This window comes from Acanthaster planci, linkage group LG01, assembly GCF_054643075.1.
Source record: "Acanthaster planci isolate LZ-2023a linkage group LG01, COTS_SCS, whole genome shotgun sequence".
Classification (NCBI taxonomy): Eukaryota; Metazoa; Echinodermata; class Asteroidea; order Valvatida; family Acanthasteridae; genus Acanthaster; species Acanthaster planci.
Window position 1 is genome coordinate 15,648,799 of NC_141777.1, and position 14,546 is coordinate 15,663,344.

General features: G+C 39.0%; 1 protein-coding gene across 2 annotated transcripts in view; it reads left to right on the forward strand.

Moving 5' to 3' along the window:
- The first annotated feature begins 5,600 nt into the window (after window positions 1-5,600).
- The window catches only part of usp34 (ubiquitin specific peptidase 34), a 118,027-nt gene continuing 109,081 nt past the window's right edge, over window positions 5,601-14,546 (forward strand). The window contains exons 1-4 of one of the 2 annotated variants that reach the window (XM_087134124.1): window positions 5,601-5,810; window positions 9,370-9,460; window positions 12,169-12,709; window positions 13,131-13,184. In XM_087134124.1, coding sequence (XP_086990250.1) covers window positions 5,762-5,810; window positions 9,370-9,460; window positions 12,169-12,709; window positions 13,131-13,184 — 735 coding nt within the window. In that variant the 5' untranslated portion in view covers window positions 5,601-5,761. The remainder of the gene's footprint in view (window positions 5,811-9,369; window positions 9,461-12,168; window positions 12,710-13,130; window positions 13,185-14,546) is intronic. The other variant, XM_087134185.1, reaches the window with a different exon arrangement.

Consider the following 14,546-nt stretch of genomic DNA (forward strand, 5'->3'; position numbering starts at 1 on the left):
CCCCGGGATCTCCACCCATGACCAGCAATAGGAGTCTATCGCATCATGAAGCAGCCATACACGCCATGGTTAGGTAGTACAGTAATCCTGCACCTGGTCGTCAGTTGACGTAGTCTATGAATTTGGAGATGAAATGATGTCTCAGCCTTCGAGTATCCCTTAAATGCGTTGTAGGCTCTTCAAAATGATCCAATTACATCGCGCAAACATTGTTTGATGTTTTATATTTTGGGTCCAATCCGCATCCATAAATTAAACGGCACCTGTAATCTCTCCATTCATTTTGCTTAGATTCATGGCCACATCACCAACTGTTATCTCACAATTTGACCAATCCCGACTCTCAAACGTTAGGCTTATCTTCTCCTCCTTCCACCAACCTCGGCGCAACCACAACCCACATCACCTTATATCGTTACACAACTGTCTTATCTCCTTACACAACCAAACCCGTCATCTATGACGTCATTTCTGTTTGCTGCACCAGATCAAGACGCCTCTTTCCTACTTTCATTCCATGCCGGCTACGCCCTGGCTTGCGGAACTCGCAGAAAGTTCCAGCTGCTACTTAATGAACAGTGGCGACCCATGCAGGAGGGAGGGGGGGGGTCGGTGCACCGGGGGGGCTTGAGTCTCCGCCCTAATTGTTTTTCTCTCTGAAAAAAACAAAGATACAACTAACATCTGTATCTTAAACTACTAGCTTTGATATAGCCCCCCCCCCAAAAAAAACTTTAAATCTCAGTCCCCTGTGGTGCAAAGGGGAGGGGTGTGTGAGTATCGGGTAAATTCCTGTCCATCCCTTACGACAAATCCTGGGTGCGACAACAGGAATGCTCCTGAATTATATACATTAATTGTGTAGTACGTTCAAGTCGATTGTACAATCAGAGCTACGGCTGCATAGTAAATATTTGTCATAAATATAAAAATTGGACATTTGTGACCTTTTATAGATATATATAGGTTCCTACCACTTAACAGTTTCAAAGACAAATTTAACGTTCGTACGAACTTCATTGAATACATTGCTGTTGTTCAAGCTATTAAGTGTTCCTTTCAACCTATACTTGTATCGGAGAATAGGACGGTGAACTGCCCTTTTATTCACTTCAAATTTTAAGCTCTTTTATGGGCGAAGAGGGGTTCCAAAAGATTCTACCAGACTTTTACTTCGAAGAAAGTAGCAAGGAAATATGTAGAGAAGCGGAAAACAAAGTACATATGGATTTTGATTTTGGCCAGTGGTCATTAGGTTTTAATGTACATGTACCTTTTACATGTACAACAGACACGAAATTAAGATGGTTTCAATTTCGTCTAATTCATAGAATTTTGAACACAAACTCGTTTCTACAGAGCTCTGGAAGTGCCATCCACCTTGTCAAGATCCTGACATATTTTATCTTAGGGGTGTAGTCCACTAATCCAGGCCCCATTGAAAACAGTGTACAATCAGCATTGTTTGGGGCCATATAATAAGCGTGCCAACACCCCTGAGGCATCTGAAACACACGTTAAATTATTGTATGGTCCATAACCTTTTACTTTCTTTTCAATTCTCTGTGGGTTAACTTATTACACTTTGAGTTATTCCCTCAAAACAAAATTACCCCCCAAAAAGTGATTTTTCCAAAGTCTGCTTGCAACCATTTTTCAAGTGACAATCCTCAACTTTCTCCGGCACTTAGGACTATTTTTCAACAGTATTTTTTAGCCATTCTGCTCTCAGATGAAAGCTCAAAGACCCAGGGAGTTGATTCTGGCAAAGATTTACACAATCTCACCGTTTTGGGGGCAATACAATCTCCTTTTTCAAAAGATACTTGTGAGAACTAAATCAGTGAAAAGCCGCACACACAAATTTATCTTAATAAAATAATTTATTACCTATTTACAGTCCCGAGGTTCACCCTCTCGTAGTTTTGAACAGTTCCTCAAATGAGGATATTCATAAAAAAATGACGTCAGAGAATTGTTTTAAGGTTTAATTAAAAGAACTACATTAGACGCCAATAACACCAAACATCATGCTTTGGAGGTACAAGACAATAGAACTACAGTAGTAAATCAAGTCAATTAGCTTCAACAGCGAAATATTCCACGGTTGCAACACATGTAATTACCGGTAAGTGCACCAAAATTACTTCAAAAGCCACCAAGGCCACTTCCAAGTTTAGGAGAAAATATTCACCCGACACTAAGGGTAAACAATGCCACACAGGCTATAGCGCCACACAGGCTAAATAGTGCCATAAATAGTGCCACACAGGCTAAATAGTGCCATAAATAGTGTCACACAGGCTAAATTCTACAACCAAGCCTTTAATACAATATGACATAGCAGTTTATCTTGGTCTGCATGCAGGGTCACTTGACGGTCCGCTCAGGATGGGGAAAAGGTGTATAAGCTGACAAAGTATGGCAACCCCAAAGAGCACAAGGCCCTTAGCTTAAATTACTCTTGTTGGATTGGAGAGCCTGACCACTGGTGTTAATATGATTTACAGCAAGACAACTGACTGACTATGGGTAGCACATCTTCACTCTATATACGCCACTTTCCGTCACACTCCAGTGCACCCAATGAAAAGACCACACCCTACTGAAACATCCCAACTGCTTGTACTTACCATTCAAATGCAAAGTCTACAATCTAGAGCCCCAAGCACCTTGTGTTAAATGCAAATCAATGACATCACACACTGAAATGAATATTTAAATCAAGCAACTTCTCTTGTTGCAGCCAAAATTGGGAAACTCAATAAAACTCCATATGAAAGGAAAATAATAGTTGTCATTTAAAAAAAATAAAATGGGCTGAGATGTGACTATACTGTGGGGGCACTTAAATGCTAATGAGCTGGCCAGAAATTCTCGCTTGAATTAGTGGACTGCACCCTTAGGACGACGACATATTACGGGCAACATGGCGACATCGTAAGATGTGGTATCGCAAGATGAAGACATCCTGGAGTGGAGATGACAGCATCCCGATATAATGTATCATTGGATGGCGCTATTACAAAAGTAGGATGATGACATCTTGAGTTAAAGGGATGACGGCATCGTAAAAGTGATATGATGACATTATTTGTCAATGGCTGCCTTGACAAACCACCTCGAAAACAGGTGGCCTGAGATGGTAGTGTTTTTCAAAGTATTGTCCTCCTGTTGCCACACATATCAATTAGATTGATAAAACGTCATGATGTCTCAACGCCTGGCGCAAGTTGTGAAGTAGACATTACACTTGGTGGATGTCTCTGGATGATGACATCCTGAGCTAATGATTATCGTCATTATCTGAGGATGTCATGTCGTTATCCTATTTTAAGTAATGTCGCTGTTTTTAGTAAGCTTAAGCCTCTATGCCACAGGGAGTTCTGTTTATATGCTTTACAATACACTAATAATGCCATACTTGGACTTTGGAATAGAGAAATTGTGATGCTAATCGTATTACCAGAATTCTTAATTTATACAAACACAAGCTTTGGCAGTCATAAATTCTTTTAATATGCTGGAACATTTCTCTTTTTGTGCTACAAACAGAATATTCTTATGTCAGTTGCATTCACTCTGTTGATCTTGGAGCCCAAATTCAATCAAACAAAATGTTTTGTAGAAATGAAACTATGTACCACCATTTTACCTGACAGTGCAGAAAATTTCATTTGCAAGAATAACACTTTTAAAAGACAATTCGTCATGAAGGCCCTAAGTTTTGTAACTCCTTACATAACTCATTTATCGGCATGCTTATTCTTCCTTATTTAGATCCAAACTTAAAACTTATTTTTATCGAGTGATAGTGAGCTCAGATTAATTTCTCAACTGGTAACCGCCGTTCCCATTTCCGTTGATTTGGAATACTTGACTTACAATCTTCCGTGTCTATGTGTAATGTCTTACTCGACAACTTTCGTTTATAGACCTTATAATGAATTCATAATTACAGTCGCATGCGCACAGACGGCCTTGTCGGCAAGAAGTGTGAGCGGGAAATTGAAAAGGTATAGGGGTGCGACTTTGATGATCATTTTCTCTCAGGTTTTCTGGCTTGGTTATTTTTTTTCTTCAGAAAATCCCATCCAATCGATTTTGCTATTAGTTTCTAATCCTAGGATGATTTCTGGTGCTCTGCAAAATACTTTATAACCGTGATTATGCACCCATTCGTTTCTATACATGTGTAACCCTACTTTCTGCACATGAGAAATCTGACGAACTAGATCTTTTTATCTTTTGGAATCTGCACTTTTTTTTTTTACAATCCCAAACACAACTGGGTACCATTTCTTTCGGTTTTACTCCAAGCTATGACCAGGTTCAATGGTAAGCTATATACGTACAGTACATGTTTATGTATATTGAGGGTGCATTCCACTAATTCAAGTGAGAATTTCTGATCAGCTCATCCCATTAGAAGCGTCCCCGGCAGTATCCTTTGAAAAAGGCCCGGGAGATTGTTTGACCCTCAAATGGTGAGATTGTGTAAATCGTTGCCACAATGAACTTCCTGGGTCTTTCATATGACAGCAGAATGGCTAAAAACTACGGTTAAAATGGTCGTATATAAGTGCCCAAGAAAGTTGAGGGTTGCCACTGTAATCAGACTTCGGAAAAAAATCACTCTTTTTTTGGGGGGGCGGGGTGATTTTGTTTTTACGGGAATAATTACAAATGTAATTGGTTAACCCACAAAAAATGGAAGAGAAATTGAAAGATTAGGGACCAGACAAAAATTTAATTTGTGTTTCAGAAATCTTAGGGATGTTGGTATGCATGTTATTGGGCCGTGAACAGTGCTGATTTTACACTGTTTTCAATGGGGCTTGAATTACTGGACTGTACCCTTGACTATCAGTACGTGTTTAGAAATGCACAGGTTGGCTCAAGAACACTAACGATGTGGTTTATACATGTATGTATATGTACTACCAAGGGGGCCATAGGCCTACTAAAAACAGCGATCTCGTGCGCACAGGAAGAATCACGATTATAAAGTCTTTTTACAGAGCACTAAAATTCCGCTTAAATTAGAAACTAATAGCAAACACGATTTAATGGGATTTTCCGAAGACAAAACTGAACCAAGCCGGAAAATCTGAGAGAAAATTGATGCACACCTGTACCTTTTCAATGGACCGCTCGCACCACTTGCCGCTAAGGCCTTCTGTGCACTAGCGTGCATAATGATTTATCAGTGAAATGGGCTTTCCACGTCCACGTAAATGTAACCAAGTTCCGACACAAAAAGCAATATAATAATGCATTTCAGTTATATGAGACCTAACGTATAATATACATGTATGAATTCTAATTTACTGAGATCATAAGATGTGGTAAAAAATACTATAAAGGGAGAAATTTTTTAAAAAATCTTTTAGTGCCTTTAAAGGGGTGAGGCAACATTCTTGGAGCTCTCATATGAAAACTACCGGAAAATCGCCTTGCCTTTCTATCTGTGCTAAAAAAACTTGTTTAGAGTCTTGTCGATCCGCCCTTGACAATGATCCGAGACAGCGCAGCGCAATTGGAAGGTGCAAATAGACCGATCGCGCGTGCGCCCTCAACACCGCTATATCCCAGAATGCAATTGCATAATGGCGGGCGACTGTAGGTCATGACATTGGCATGAATTTGGATAACGTGAAACTAGAACTAACGTTAGAGATGCTAGAACTCCTACCGCGAATTTCAATCAAATGAAATATCGTTGTGCTTATTAATCTTCATCCTATAAAGTGAATGGAAAATGGAAAGTTGTGATACATGCCGCGAGGTATTCCGCCTTGTCTCCTCGTGTAAGTGACTAACGAATAACGTTAGGCTGGCCTGGTTAGCCATGCTGCAGTGCCAGTCATTGCCAGTGCCCAGTAGTGCTGGGCTGGGCCTACTGCTAGTAAAAGTAGGCCTAGTACTAAGTAGGCGAGTAGGCCTAGTCATACTACACGTAGTTAGGTATTTTACAGTCACTTCGCCCCTTTTCAACTTCGCCTCTTCCCTACTTCAGTACCATGCTTGTCAACTCGTACTCACCAACGTGACCAACTCATACATGTATGCCAACACCATGTCGTACACATGGTAGGCGTTAGGCCTAGTGGGAAAGCCTATTGGTACAGTTCAGATTGACCGGTTCCGCAAACAGAAACAGTCCAGAGTGCCTGACACCTCAAAAACTAACTTCCATGGAAAGTTTTTCATCCAGAAATATCTGGAAATTATCTAACTATTTAACAACTTTGGGCAGTCATTTAAAAGATGAATGCGTGAGTGAGCTTTATTGGTACGTTTGGTGGGTAGAAGTTTGCCCGGTTTCACAAACAGTTGCTGGTTCTGCTAAACATGTGATTTGTACAGTAGCCTAGGTCTTGTTTTTCTGACACAGAACGATTTGCACCACACGCACACTGAAAGCACGCACTGTACAATACTGTACATGTAATCTAAAACCATGAAAACTCGTTCACGGAACTGGCCAAAAATTTGTAGTCACTTTGTATTCAAAACATACATTTGAAAATGGACAGATCTCATATTTTCACAGTGGGATAATTGATAATTTCCGATAGCAGAACGGACTTTGGTTTGAAAAAAAATTACCGTGATAATCATTTCAAAGAGCCACAAATGCAACATCGCACAGAATGCACACGTGCTGCTGTTGTCAACCACAATCAGTGAAAACTGATCATTGCCAGTTTTCTTAATTTACGGCAGAGCTTGTGTAATCAAAATTCTTTTTCTGCAAGATCTTCAAGTAAACTCTTTCAGAGAAGTATGAAGCAAGTCCTGAGCAATTTTGTCGTTCTGTAAATAAAGCCCTTTTTCTTTAAATTGTGGAAATGGCTAAATTGCGAACTGGACAATTAACTGTTCTTGTGCCAACTCGTACACCTACCAACTTGTACGTTGACCAACTCGTATGCCAACAAACTCATATGCCGTGTAGTTGCATGCTTAATTTAGTTTATACAAGTGCGATCATGTACTAGGAATAAGTTCGGCTTTCTGGAAATATACAAAAAAATTGAGACTGAAAGCTTTTTTGATGCACAAGATACATGTACATATGAAGCGAGAGGTTCAGAGAAAAATTTACAATATAGGCTTATTTTTTTTCTAAAGGACCTGGACCAATGAAAAAAACCAAAACTAGCATTTTGAATTAATTTTGTTTTTTAATCTTTTCTTGAGATTTTTTGGCTGATATTATTTCAACTAGGCCTATCACTTTTTTTCTAGAGCTTTGTTGAGAACTGAATATTTTGTTCAACAAGAAGTTCACAAATGTTTCACATTTCAAGCTGAGCTTGTCTGAGGATGTACTTCTGAAGAACATTACAAAGGAAGTAGATTTTCATTTCAACTGATCAGGAACATAATGAATCTGGAACTAGGAAAATGACTGTACCTGACATCTTGAAACCATTGCTCAACAAGTCTCTGATATATGTGTTGTATGAATATAGGATTTTGATCAGCCATTAAAGAAACAAATGTCCCTCAAGTACATGACAGTGCATTTTGAAAGTAGGTCTCAAGAAGTCTCTTTCCTGTTCACAAGTTGACGAGTTGGTTGGTGTACGAATTGGTCAGTATACGAGTTGGCTTGCGTACAAGTTAACCTGTTCCCTCCCTACTTCGCCCCATTTCCACTTCACCATGTTGCCACTTTGCCCCAAACTTTATCGTCTTTTGTTTTAGTTTGCCAATGAAAATCCTGACTGTATGTCATGTATGTAGGTATCAAGTGTCTAGGCCAGTGGCAAAGTGTGGAGTCTAGCCGGCCAACTGCAGTAAAGTCATCACTGTTCCCCACCTTAAGGAGTGAAGTTATGCTGAACAGAGTTGCTAATGTACTCGCTTAGATTCACCAAAATATGGTTATCAAAACTTTAGAGTTATACTGTGACTCTTGATAGATATTTGTACAGTTTACATGTACATATACAGTAAGTGTATATGCGCTGTTCCTAGGCCCATGTGTATAACATTTGTGTTAACATGTATCTCCCATACTGGTCAGACAATCTGTTTTTTGGTTTAGCTACCTTTGAAAGTCAAGTCTGTTAGGAAGCAGATTTACAAAATTAAGTGGGCTGGTTCAAACTCTGAAATGTCTTAAATCAATGAAATGATTAAAATAAAGAAGATGTATACGGGGATCCGTAGAAGACTACTGATGAAAGTTAAAAGGAATGATACTGTTTCTTTGATAATACCAATTTTAGTATCAAATCCATTGTCACAATGCTGTCAATCTACGCCGCCTATAAAAAAGGTGCCTTATTTGTCATTCAGTATTTTCCAAGCAATCAAGCACGGCTGGGGTGAAGTGGCAGTGGGATGAAGTGGGAATCGGGCTAAGTGGCAATGGGGCGAAGTGGCTCTTGGCAAAGTGACATGGGGCAGCATGGAAATGAGGCGAAGTGACCGACAGCTAGTTAGGCTTAACATGTCTAACCATGCTGATTGGCCTTGTAGTTGTATATTAATGTTCCTGACATTCATGAACGTTAGTTGTCATTTGTATCCTTCATTTGCTGTTCTGGTAATCTTTTTGTTGTTGTTGATGTTTTTAAGAGTAAAACCCCTAACATTATGCCTAAGTTTGATAAAAGTTCTAGGAAGGAATTCTATCATGTCCATGGGCGTAGGCTACGGACATGATAGAGGTCACTAATATTTTTTAGAGTGACAAATTACTGGCCTTGCCATTATTTCTCTCTTGCATTTGTATTTTCAGAGATGGAAACAAATGTGGCAGCACTGATTTCAGTGAATGAGAAATTGCACCTGGTTGGAAACTTGATGCAAAATGCCTACATGTTGGAGGAACATGCTCAAAACAAAAACTTACATGTTACCTTCCACTGAGAACAGACAAAGTAGCATTGAAAAACATAAGGAAAATAAGGACTTGTTGAAAAAAATGCAGGGATTTCCTTGTTACTTATGTCTTACCGCTAAGGGGGCATTATTGGCCTAAAAAGTTGTGAGATGGGCTGTGCTGCATTTGAGTGGGCTAAGAAACCCTGGAAGACCCTCACCCAGTCTTGGACCCAATGTTCACTATTATTCAGCGTCTACAATTGGAATGCAACTTACAAATTTTACAATTTTTCTGTTAAGCGTGTGGAAGAAGTGAAATTTATCTTGCTGAAACTGTGTGGCACCTGTTAAAGTCTCTCTTTCCTTAGATTATATGAATGTACACGTATCTTGATGATTCAAGGCCATTTGGGAGGTGGAATGCTTTTTCAGATTCTTTTTTTGGGGGGATAGAATTTTGATCAGTTTAGTCACCTGGTATGTTGCGTGTATAATTAAGAATGTGGAACAACTTTCGAATTTCAGACATTGAAACATGTGGAGCTGGTGAAAAATTTGAAGTCAAGAAGAAAGATGTTTGGATCCTGCTTGACTTCTCACAAATATGGAGTCAGAGGTAAGTTTGAATTTAACATAATACAACCTCATTCTGTATTTAAGTTATACATGTACACTGTATGTTATGTACACATTTACATGTATATGTATGATGTCATGTCCTTGTGGCTTAAGTTCCTCCCTTGGAGCTCAATTGTCATGACAGAGAGTTAGTAATTGTCATGCTGAGTGGTTTTTGCCTTGTATGAAAATATGAAAGATCACACTAAATACTGTTTTCTGTCATGGTATTTCATGGTATTTCAGAATGTCTACTTAAATAGGCCCATACTTTAGTGAATTCACTAGTATTCAAGCGTCACATCATGATGATAAATGTACTGCGCAGTAAGCATGTATCTTTAACATTCATCAGTTTTGTTTTTGTTTGTGTCACAGTGTAGCAATGGGTATACCACACAGAGTGATCACATGACCTCAGTCCCAAATCTTCCCCCCTTAGCAGACGTGGTAGTGTGGTATTACGTGAAGGTTGCCCCAAGAAAGTTGAAAGCTGGAATGGGAGGGGGGTCAAAGTAAGAAGAATCAAGCAACGTGGCATGAAGTGGAAAAAAGTGTTTCTCTTTATATGTATTCATTAATTTTTTGGGTGTAGGCGTTGCCCTTGGAAAAGGAAAGGTCAAAGGTATATGTAAAGATCGCTGTAGTACTAATAGATCAGGGTTGTTTCTGCTTGAGTTACATTATATTTAGGGAATAAAGGATGATGGGATGGAGTGAAACTAGTATGTATAAAAGCTTGCTTGAGACCTGGAGATGATAATGGATATGGACAGAGCCAAAGGTAAGGTCCATTATTGTTCCAAGGCATCCAGCTGATTTTAAACATATTAGTTCAAAACCAACTCATTACACTTTTATTCCCATTCATAAATGCTGTTTGGGTGAAAAAGTAAACAAAAAATTTGAATTCACATTTTTCAAATGATGTAATTCATTAGTTGTAGGTTTTGTTTTGTGAAACATCCCTTTAGCCATATCTAAAAGTATGGTATGTGCCTTGTCCCCTTGAATTAAAATGTATGTGGAAATTGGAGCATGCTTTGCAGTGTGAGGCAGAATCTAACTTAGCCGGTGCAGAATGAAATTCGGACTGCATGAAATGTGGACTCAGTTTTTGTGTTATCTATGTCAGTACAAGGATCATGATTGTCGTGTGTGAGAGTTAAGAGACCATAAAATAGGTGACCAAATATCATTTAAATCTGGGAATATCTTTAAAACCAGTCAGTACTGGTACCCGGTACCTTTATTATTTGATAAAATCTCGCATATGAAGGGTATTTGAGCAGCAGCAGATTACACGAAACATGATGCAATGGTGTAATGTCAGTCACAACACGTATTATTGTGTACATTGTGGCGGCCCAACAAATTCATAAAGAGTGATTTCACAAAATTTTGTACTGCATAAGTTGGCGACTTCCGCAACAATTATAGCATTACTTACACAGTCACTTTTAGGTGGCATAACTTGCACTGAACGAAGCGAAAAGGAATGATTTGAAGAACTCATATTCAGTTAAGGTTCACCATCACTGAACTTAACAAGGCTTGTACAAGAAATGTACAAGTTTGTTTTAGAAGGTAATGAAAAATCTGTTTGGCTGTGAGGAACTGTGAGATTTTCTGTCCAGTTCTGACAAAGAGATGAAAACTTTTTCCAAATGGCGGGTGGATGTAACTCAACGGCTGTTTAATGACTCTTGTTATGTTGGAGAGGAACAGCCATCGTAAAGTGGTTTTTGTCCTCGTCGGAGAAAGATAATGTCATTAAAGTGCAACGTACCGGTAGCCAAGCAACTTTTGTTGAAATGGAACATTAGTACATGTATATTGTGCAGCTACGGCACAAATTAGTGGCGCAAGGCTTACACATGGTTCCGACTTTTATGCCACGTTTTGTGAAATGGGCTGCAGCAGGAATGGGTAAACTTTAGTATTTGTGAATTGATGTTACTAAGCATGTTTGAATAAGGGAGCCAATACTGTATGTGCTTTGCTTGTCTTACCGAATCAGCAGAGTCAAAGTTGAGGAAATTATTGGTGTATAGTCCCATTCATAAGTACTTTCTGATGCAGAAAGTCCAGAATTCAAAACATGTTGAACAAATTCAACTTTCCAACAATTTTGTTCAACATTTTTTCAAACACCCTTCCAGCCATATTATGGTATGTGTCTCTCATAGTTGTAAACAATCTTCCTACATGGGGATTGGTGCATGCATGTCACCTACTGTGCTAGGTGGCACAGAATAGGATGAGCCAGTGGAGTGTGTATTTAGGACTCTCATGGGTAGTATTGGGCAGACACAAGTGAAGATCGTGAATGCTCAACCAATACAAGGTAAAGCAACCAGATTTCGTAGGAGTCTAAGTTTTATGTGACATCAGAAAAGTGTTGAAGATCAGCTTGGTGGTACTGTATTAACTGTTTAAGACTGGTCATGTGATGGCCTCTTAACCAATGGGAATGGCTATAGCAACTGCCAAACTGTCTCAAGTAAATAGATTAGAATGGAAATTGAAGTGAAGATTTATATACATAACAGAAGAAAAATTGTTATAGTCTAAAAGCTGATCAAAGGCTGAGGTGATGTGTGTATGATTGTTGTCTGGAACTACCTGTGAATGATCAAAGGTTAAGGTTTCATGGATATGTGTACATTTATTATTGGCAGAATTACATCTTCATTTTGTGTACAGGCAGTGTAGTTGTCTCTTCAAGGACTACAAGAACTTTGAGAGACTCAACAGTCTTGTTCAGCTTATTTTGCGCTTTGCCATCAACATCATCGCTAACCCCAAACATCCTCTTGGGGATACTGGTGACAGGGAGGTACAAGACAAGGAAGTGTCTGTCCAGGACTCTGTGGAGATGCCAAAAGATGACACAGTGAAAGATGAAGATACAAGACAGAGGGACGGAGAAGAATCAAAGAATCTGTCCTCCCCTGGGCAGCAGGAATTGTCTGAGGAATCTCCTGTGGAGTCAACAGATGCAAAGAGCGCTTCAGATGAAGAGAGTATCTCTGTCACAAAAAAAGAAGAAGCCAGTAACGATGGTGGAAGCTCTACAAGGAAGGAAAGACAAGAGGATAAAGGAACTTCTGAAACTAAGGAGGCACATACTGAGGTGTGGAATTTGGAGGAGGAAGAAAAGTTACTTCAGTTTGTGGCTAAAGTATTCCAAATGAACTTCCCCATGTATGCAGCACACAAGCAGTATTACCATGGCTTGGCAGAGGTAAGAGTTTGGCTCACATAATCTGTATAAATTCATGAATTTTTGTTAATCACATCTTTGGGACTGTTTCTCATGGACAAGTTAACACGTACTGGTACATTTGCATTTAGACGGTACAAACACAAGCATGCATGCATGCATGCAAAATATTTTCAGCTCATGCACATGCACATATTACATGTGTGTGTACATGTATCATTGCTTTAAGAAAATCCTTATACATGAAACAGAAAGGCACTCGTCCTTGGAGCTGCCAGAGATCCCCTTCAGCCCAAGAGCATTTTCCGTTATAATTATTCTCAGACGTCATTACTTTGTTATCCTTGGTAACATTTTACTATTTACTACTGATGTTTTATGTCCTGCTAGAAGGTAAAGCACATTATGATGTACTTAATTGTTTGTTTCCTTTCCTCCCCAGCAGGAAACATCTTGTCAAGAGGCAGAGGCCTTAGGCAATTACTGTGACATGAACGTAAGTTGTACATACGTACACGTAGTAGAACACATTATCGAGGCAGACACCATCCTGGATTGAAACCTTTTGACTAGAAACTGTCATTCCCCACCAAAAAAATTTTCACCGATTGATTAATTAAAGTTTAGTAAAGTTTAGTAGGTTTAGTACAGGTACACCACATACCCTCACAATAAGGCAGGTAAAATTTCATTGTGTCTGTGGGTTTTTGCATTTTTTAATTTCTCAGTTCTCCTTTCTTTTGTGTTATGCCGTGTAATGAAGTCCATCTGTGCAATTGTTGCTAGGCTGATGTGCGACACAATATGCACATTTTACCACTGTACACCATGCATCTTGACCTTGCAACTCATACTGAGATGTTTTAAGTCTGTACCCATCACATTGCCAACAAAGTAGCGCATGTACACGTACATTTCATCTAAAATCATTCAATCTTGCTTACTGTAATTATTTGTGTAGCAAAACAATGAATATTAATTTGGAACCCTGCTTTTCACCCCTGTGAAGCACTGTGTGTTGTGTGTGCAGTGTGATGGAAACATACGCTGTGATGTTTGCATGGTACACTTGCTCCTGTCTGTAATGTAGCACAAAATCTTGGAGCTGGTGACCTCTGCATAGACATGAAGTACATGTGAATCCTGAACACCCATGAAATGAATCAAACTATAAGGAAAGATGCCCACTAGACTAGATTAAATATGCGCATATTTACATGTGTACATGTTCATGTATTTTTCAATTTCATGCATTTATTTGGCGACTCAGTGTTTGTGTGTTAACGGTCACGTTAATGTGTTTTTCTTTTGGACACAACACTGTGCTTCACGAATACCCCTGCTGGAACTGAAAGCATTTTTGGTTGTTCTTGAAACCAGATATTTGAGCATTGTTGACAAAAAAATGCTCTAAAGGTTTAGGAAAGGTTCACTCTGGTGCAGTTCTGTGGTGGTGGTCAAATATTTTGGACACTTAAAACAGTGATGATTATTGGACTTTTAATCATAAAGTAAATTTCATTCTGCTAGTTGTTGGATTTTCGTTCTGCTAGGTATTAGCTACTTGGTACATGTATATTGATTTAATTAAAAAAATGACCCATCCAGCATTATTGTTCTTGTAAAAACTGACTAAAAACACCGTGGTGACAGTCAGAGAAAGTTCAGTTTAGAGAAAGTTTATTCTTGAGTACCCATTTTCGCATCAAACCTGTCTTTTCCCTGTGTCATGTGTGTGTAGTTCATCAGACCCTTGGTCATTCGACAACATGTTTTAGTCTGATGGTGACAGAGAAAGCATTAATTATATTGTTGTTGAACGTACATTTATTGTTGTTAGATGCACCGCACACTTCAG